General features: G+C 43.2%; 1 protein-coding gene across 1 annotated transcript in view; it reads right to left on the bottom strand.

Moving 5' to 3' along the window:
- Positions 1 to 734: 734 nt before the first annotated feature.
- Positions 735 to 7,659, bottom strand: part of LOC106806260 (putative IQ motif and ankyrin repeat domain-containing protein) — a gene marked incomplete at its 3' end in the record, with an annotated part of 17,754 nt that continues 10,829 nt past the window's right edge. Inside the window, 3 exon segments of the mRNA XM_014808138.1 lie at positions 735 to 811; positions 1,002 to 1,116; positions 1,548 to 1,695. Coding sequence (XP_014663624.1) covers positions 735 to 811; positions 1,002 to 1,116; positions 1,548 to 1,695 — 340 coding nt within the window.

Genomic DNA, 7,659 nt, shown 5'->3' with positions numbered 1-7,659 from the left:
CTGTCCTCCATTACTAACTATTTTCACATCCACACAAGTTCATTATATTGTACAAGCATTTCCAACGGATTTGACCTTAGTGGCAGGGTTCTCCCTACGTTTACCCGCAAAACGGGCGCGCGCGCCCCGTTTGTCGGAAAACTCCCCCCTGTTTGAATCCGTTGCGCCCCAGTTTAAATTACCTCCGCCCCGCTTTAAAAGTTCCACCACAATACAAGTTTGCCAGCGAGGGAATCGATCTGTCAAGAGATTCCGTTCGACCAGAAAAAAAAAAAAAAAATAAAAAAAAAAACGACACCCGGCGCGTTTTTTTACCGTGCCAACGCATGCCACTGCCAGACAATACACAAAGCTACAAACAGCAACCTGTCCAACAACCGAAACACTAACTATACACCGACTTGGCTTACTTATATTATACAAGAACCCAAATACTGTCATATGTGTGGTTGACGATTTTACGCAATTAATAGTGGTATGGCTAAAAAAACACGCCCCGGACCCCCCTGGCTTCCCCCCCTCCCTCCCCTCCCCCCTGTTGAATTTTCATCCTGGGAGAACCCTTAGTGGGATAGATGACAAATTAATATAGCCTTTTCTGACCAGTCCATGTGATGTCTAAATTCATTTGTCACAATGAACACCCACAACACCAACTTCATATTTTGACTGCATGGCTATTTATTTCCATTCGTGAACATACTTGCCCACTCTCTCCGATCTTGTTTCCAAACGTCCTTCAGCAAAACGTCGTCTAGCTCTCTTATGTTAACTTTTATTCCCGGCAGGTCGTCATTTTCTGCAGCACATGCTATAAATTGTAAGACGTACTGATTAGCATGTTACCAAAATAGTATAGTCTAGATTGCAGATGAATCTTAAACACGTACTGTTCCTGGTGTGTGAGCGAATGCGCAACTGCGTGAATGAATCGTTATACGTATTGAATGATAAATTAAATGGATTGAATTGACTTTATACAAAAACGTATAAGCAATTGCCTTGATTGTATTCCCTGAAATCTCTCAGTTTAGCTTTGGTGTCTATAAGCATCACTTCTGTGTCTTTTGCTGCCAACTTGACCACCTCAAGATTCTGCTCAGCTAATTGAATCGCCTACCAACAGAACATACTACATTATGGTCTGGTCATGATATAATTTAATATTATCGCTCATAGGGTCTATGTCCCCAGCGGTACGCCGGAAGTACCTGAAGGTACGGCTCCGAGTATACCGGAACGTACCCTGGCTCACTATTTGATCATGGTTAGTTAGATGGGGTTATATGGTTAGGGAGTAGGCCGTAGCGCGACTCCCTAGACTCGTTAGTGGAGGAGGCCGAGGGTACGGTCCGGCATATAAATTATAGTACCAAGTAGTATCCGGTTATACCGGACCGCTACCCCGGGGGACATAAGACCCTTTTCAGCAATATTATCAGTTAGCGCATATATACACTGATTATAACTACCTGACTGGATTGATGACTCCATCTCTCTCTCTCTCTCATCTAATCACTAGACTGTGACTATAATAGCATGTCAACCTGTAGAGTGATGTGTGTCTTGTCTGATCCTGCAGCTACACAGTTGTCATGTTCTAGAATCCTTTTGTTCCACTCGCAGTAGGCTGTATTCAACTCCCTGTGCCTGGCGTCATATTTACTCTGCACCTCCGCTAGCAACTCTTCAAGCCTGTGCGAACACACGTCAGGTCACTAATATATAGAACTATAGAGTCAGCGACATTGCACGAAACAAGAGCCGCAGAGCGTCTGGGCTCATCTGAGTTTGTTAGCAACGGTTATAGACGTAATAGTAAGTCTGTGCGTAGTGACACCTTTTGTTTAGGTGCAGCATATGCAGATACGACAGTTGCGCTACACATCATTTCAGCAACCCCTTTTCTGGCATTCTGCACTACCTCCCCAATGCCATGGATCGATACAAAATCAGCGTGCCTGAACTCCTGCTTAATGGTCTTTATCTTTTGATTCTTGATTTTTTTTTACTGTTTGGGATAGGAGGGATGGGATGCGCCAATGCGATGGCAAGCGATGGCATGCGATGATCGGGACTGGGATGGGATGCGGCCTGGCGATGGGATGGATGGGATGGCATGGCGGATGCAAGGATGGCATGACCGATCGGGATGGGATCGGATGGGATGCGGTGCGATGGATGGGGATGGGATGGGATTGGCAATGGCACGATGGCATGGATGGCATGCATGGCATGGGACTAATGGGTGGCATGGAATGCGATTGAGGGGGGGGATTGGGATGGATGGCATGGAAAGGGCGATGGATGGATGCATGGATTGCATGGATAGGATAAGTAGGTTAGATTGTTTGGGGTATTTTCCTTTCAACCAAGCGGTCACCAGCTGAGTAACGCCACCGATTTCCCCGGACAACGCCGGGTATCCCGCTAGTATATATATATATATTTATCTGATCTGAAAATAATTAAGCGTTGTGGCCATGATAGCTATTCAGTTGGCAGATAGATTAACTTTTAACCACATTACTTTGCCTTAGCATTGTACCTGCACAAATACAGTGATAGAGACTGAGCAGTTCAACCCTCAATAATTTGAAGTTTATGTTTCTCTTTTTTTAAGTATTTTAGTCTTTGGTGTCCCCCAAAGATTAAAATACTCAACTCAAAAGTGATATTTTTGTGATGAAGATTGTTTAATAATGCTGCCTCAGAGTGCAGGAAATTGCATCTAAGAGGTGTATTTTTTTTTTATTCCGGGGGAGGGCCCCCTGACCCCCCTTATCAGGGTCCACTTCCTGAACCAACCCCCTCGCAGCTTTGCTGTTCGGGTGCAGCCTGTGGCAGCAAACAGCCGCTTACTTTCTTGGTTTACCCTGCTACATTAAAAACTTGTGACAATTAAGCCTGGTATGCCTAATAAACACAAAGCTAATACTTTTATTAATCATGGAATAAATTGAACACAATTAAGGGCCTGTTCAAACTTGTAAGGTTCCATTTGTCTAAGGGCCTGCTAAAATTTTGGGTGGGGCTGCTCACATTTGGGCTAATTTCTTGCCGTGTACGCATCGTGGGTAGTGTAGCGACGGCGCTACTACTGGCTCGCCTTGGTGTTTAAAACAAGTCAATAAAATTGGCGTAACGTGGCGATTCATTGATGGCAAGCGTTTTCTTGGGGCAAAGCAGCCCGAGAATAAAAGTAAATTAAATGAAAATTAAAACACGAACTTTCAGATGAGATGTGCCTTGAGTTTTTGAGAAACGTGATCAATAAACTACATGTGTAGCTAAATCAATGGTGTTTTTGTGTTTTTAGCTCATCTGACATAGTCAGATGCAGCTTGTTGAATCGCATGATCGTCCGTGCGTCCGTCCGTCAACAGTTGGGCACAAATCTTAACCGCTCGACGTACGGTCACGATATTCGGTTGTAGGCTTGCGTAGGTAAATGGATGAGTGCTTACCTATTCTGTCTTGCAAATAGTTGTTGCTACTACGTACAATGGGAGCTTCCATCTTTAATCTGAAGACACTTAAACGTACGCGCCATCTCGTGGCAACTTTCATAACGATCCCAACGAACCTACATTCCTTTGAGAAGGTTCCTGATACCATCCCTGTGCATTCCACTGTTTCGGCGTGTATGTGAACACATTTGGGACTAACAGGGTTTACTAGAATCCCACCACTCCACCACAGAGTCACCGCAGTAGACGTTAGATGAGCGCTGTCGCTCCGCGGCACTTGTTATTCGTGTGGATTCAATGATAAATATTTTTTGCTGCTGTGTTAGATATACAAGTTGATCTGTGCATGCCCTAATGCAGAGGGAATCAGTATCCAAGATCTACAGGCTCGTGTCCAAGGCTTGCCAAGGGATGGCTTGAGGTATTATAGTTAAAAACATTGCTGATGCTCGCATAATAAAAATTTTTATGCTTCCTACCATTTTTTGGTTTCAGTGCAATGTTAAAAAGCTATTACTTTATTACTGACACATCATACATTTATTTTGCAGGGATGCTATAGAATTTCTCTCAAGTGAAGGTCACATCTACTCTACTATTGATGAGGATCATTATAAGTCTACAGACAGCTAGATACATGTGTGTATGTATGTAGCTGATGGAGATGATTAATCTGTACAACATATTTGTAGCTAGAACTCGTGATTCAGAACGTGTATACAAACAGCTGAGATGTTCAGGCCAATTTCTGTTTTTCTATATGTAAATGGCCGCTGGGTTTTCCGATATGATTTATCTACAGGACTCGTTTGGTAATAAAAATTTATTGCCATACTTACTAGTGAGATTTAGCTTACCTCGACTGGTCAGGGGAATTAATTGTAAGACTGCATCTGTCGTCCATCTGTCAGGAATGGAATTTGTCACAGAGTATTTGTAGTATAGTACTGATACTAAATGCATGAAGCAAGGTACTGTTGGCATTCTGTACACAGTAGAAACTAAAGCAGTGTGATGAATAAGCAAATTTAAAAAATCTTGTGGGGAAAATGAGGAAATTGTGTTTCTCAGAGGCCATTGTTATAATTGAATAATCACAAAGACAAATTTCATTCTACTAGAAATTTCAACTGTTTAATCAAGATAATGATAAAACTCATTGGTTTGTGTCAAATTTCTATTAAAAAACAAATACATTGAAATGTAACTACAGGTACTACTGAAATGATGTTTGGTTTAGCAAATCACTAATACGTTCTCTACTAGATATGCTCAGAGCGAGAGAGAAAGGGTTGGGGTTAGCAAAGACTGGAAACAAAGAAAACGGAACTTTGCAAATTATGGTGTATATATATATTTATTCTTACAAATCACTGTAGGTACAAGGAAGTGATGCACATACTCGTATGCTGTGATCCGTAAGTAGGGCTGTAACGATCCACCGAAACCAAATCAGATCGAGATTCTCTTCCCCTCGATCCGATCCTCGATATTTTTCCCCGTATTTTCGATTCCACTTCGATACCACTTTTTTCCTCCAATAGATGGCAGCACTACGCTATATACTGGCGTGTTACCAGAGCATATAAATCACTGGTGAGTAATGGTGATTTATATGCTCTGGTGTTACTCACCAATGTTACTCAGCGACTGTGCAGTGTATATAACTATATATACTCTCTAGACTCTCTAGTCTATTCACCATTTAGTATTCATTGGCAATTTCTAATAATTTATTATTGCAAAATAATAAAAATGTAAAAAATAAGATAACATTTGAATATTTTGGGAATCGAATCGAGAGGGTAATATCGAGAACCGGATCGAATCGAGAGGCTTGTGTATCGTTACAGCCCTATCTGTAAGTCACTAAAATGATCCAACGTTTAAAAACAATATGCTCTATTCCAGTTTACGAAACTGCCATCATTATGCCAACACGAGCCTGTCCAGTGCAGGTTACAATTAGGAGTTATGACGGTGTATGCACACGGATAGGGAAGAATTGACTAAGCAGCGAGTCAGCCGGCTGCCACAGCTTGGTTATCAGCACAAACTTGAAGTGGTCGGTTCGCCACGCCTTGTTCTTACCGTAGTCTTCGCCGTCCTCCTTGCGCGTGAGCGGCAAATAACTGCAAAGTGACATGGCATTGATTACGATCAATCCCGACCCACACGCGTCAACGCTCACAGTGGCGTACTCGGGGGGAGGGGGGGGGTAGTCTTCCAGTCCGCATCTTGGAGGGGTGGTTCGGGGGCTGACGTCCCCCTGTACTGAACCCCCACATTAGTGCTCCTGCACTCGAATGTTGCATTTTGCGATATCACAAATTGCACATGCCACACGCTCATTATTAACAAGTGCCGCAGAGTGACAGCGCTCAACTGACGTGTACTGCACCCGAATCAAGTGTCAGGGTGTGTCAAGTGTCAATCAAGTCATCAGTCATCTGTGTCCCGCCACCGCGTTCGCGCTCAGAGCATATATCTAGGATATACTACTAATACAGATCTAAAAATCTATGATAGCTATAGGCTTTGCTATACCGGTAGTACAGTAATAAAGATACAGCTGTGTAACTTTAATGACTTCGCTATATTAACATATGTTATCATGGATATGCGTTGAGCGCGAGCGTATTGGTGGTGGTGGGGGAGAGTATAGGCGGAGGGGGCAGGTGGAGGTGGCTCTAGTAGCAAAAGCAGTTGCCGCGAAATGGCGCGTGCAAGTATCATCAATAATCAAAGATGGCATCGCCCTTCGTGCGTCATAACCTCACTCCATTGAGTTGCTGAAATCCATACCGGATAAAATCCAAGTATATTCAGGCAGGCAAGAATTTCGCTCAGCTGTGAGTTGAAAGAAAATGCAGGTTGCATACCTAGGGTACGTTCCGGCAGTACCCTGGGGGACATAGACCCTATGAGCGTGACTAACTGACACCACTAAATTGGTAAAATGTTCCATGCACCTTAAGAAATGTGAGAAATTACGAGGTTATCATCGCAGAACGGGAGAACACCGTACGTCACAAAGCTCTAATATATGTAAACAAACACGCGGGTTGCGAGGTGCCTACCTCCGATATCCATTTCGAGGCCCTCTAATAGCCAAGCATAAAGCGCGTGGGCAAGATGTCACAAACACAGCTACGTTCATTGGCTAAAACAATCGAGTAGCGCGGTTAGAGATTTTCGGAATTATTTAATTTTAAGATAAACTTCAATGTTCAATGAATGACGCACTCGTTCACTTCCGAAAGCAGGTAAAAATGCTTAATTTTTCCACTTCGGTGCGAAATGCATCGGCCGGGCCTTTCATTATTTACGAAAAGCAAACAGTCGCCAAACACCTACACGCAGTAACGGGTCACGTCGTTGACGCCCCATTCATGCCCATCAACGAAGAAGGCGGGGCTTATTCCGATTACGGAGATGCCAAAATGCAACAGAAGGACGTAGCGCAGTGCGCTAAACGGCGTGCTATTTTCGTTTTTGTGCCAAACTATTGTAGGAAACCGTTCTAGCCTAGCAGAATGCCCTAGTTCCTGAGATCGGCGATTTGGTACTGTGATGGGTCCGCACCTTATATTATATTATAGAGAGGTGCGGCGTAGGCTGTGATTGGAAGACACAAAGTGTCAATCCTCGGCGCGCCTCGGCATCATGGCCGCATCACGTCCAGTCATCGCTAAAGTAATCTCGGATACTAGGAAGTTTATGAATTGCCATAGCTGATGATGTGGATGCCACGTCAGGTTCATCATCATCATCATCATCGTCTCTATACCCGATTCTGAATTGGGGTTGGCGAATTCATAATACAGGGATTTCACCATGAGAATCTGAGTCTAATTCACCCTCACTAACATATTCTGTGTCACTTTCACTTTCACTTGGAATATCTGACAACAACCTTAGTGCTTCCTCAGCTGAAAAACGATTTCTCCGGCTCATATTTCACTTATTTGTCCGAAAATTACATCTAAATCATCTGAAAACACACTGTTTAGAGACATTCGCACAAACCGGGACTTGTCTCAAGAGGGTTGCAAACAGCGGCTGTTAACTTTTTATATTTTTAGCTGTCAAAGTCGGCTGATAAAACAAAACATTGATTACGTCATAATTTTGTCTTACTAATTTTACAAATTATTTGCAATCAAAACACCATGTACTGCCGTAGTTT

Source organism: Priapulus caudatus, unplaced genomic scaffold, assembly GCF_000485595.1.
Source record: "Priapulus caudatus unplaced genomic scaffold, Priapulus_caudatus-5.0.1 Scaffold150, whole genome shotgun sequence".
NCBI classification, from domain to species: Eukaryota; Metazoa; Priapulida; class Priapulimorpha; order Priapulimorphida; family Priapulidae; genus Priapulus; species Priapulus caudatus.
Note: the sequence above shows the minus strand (reverse complement) of the source record. Positions and strands in the feature narration are given on the sequence as shown.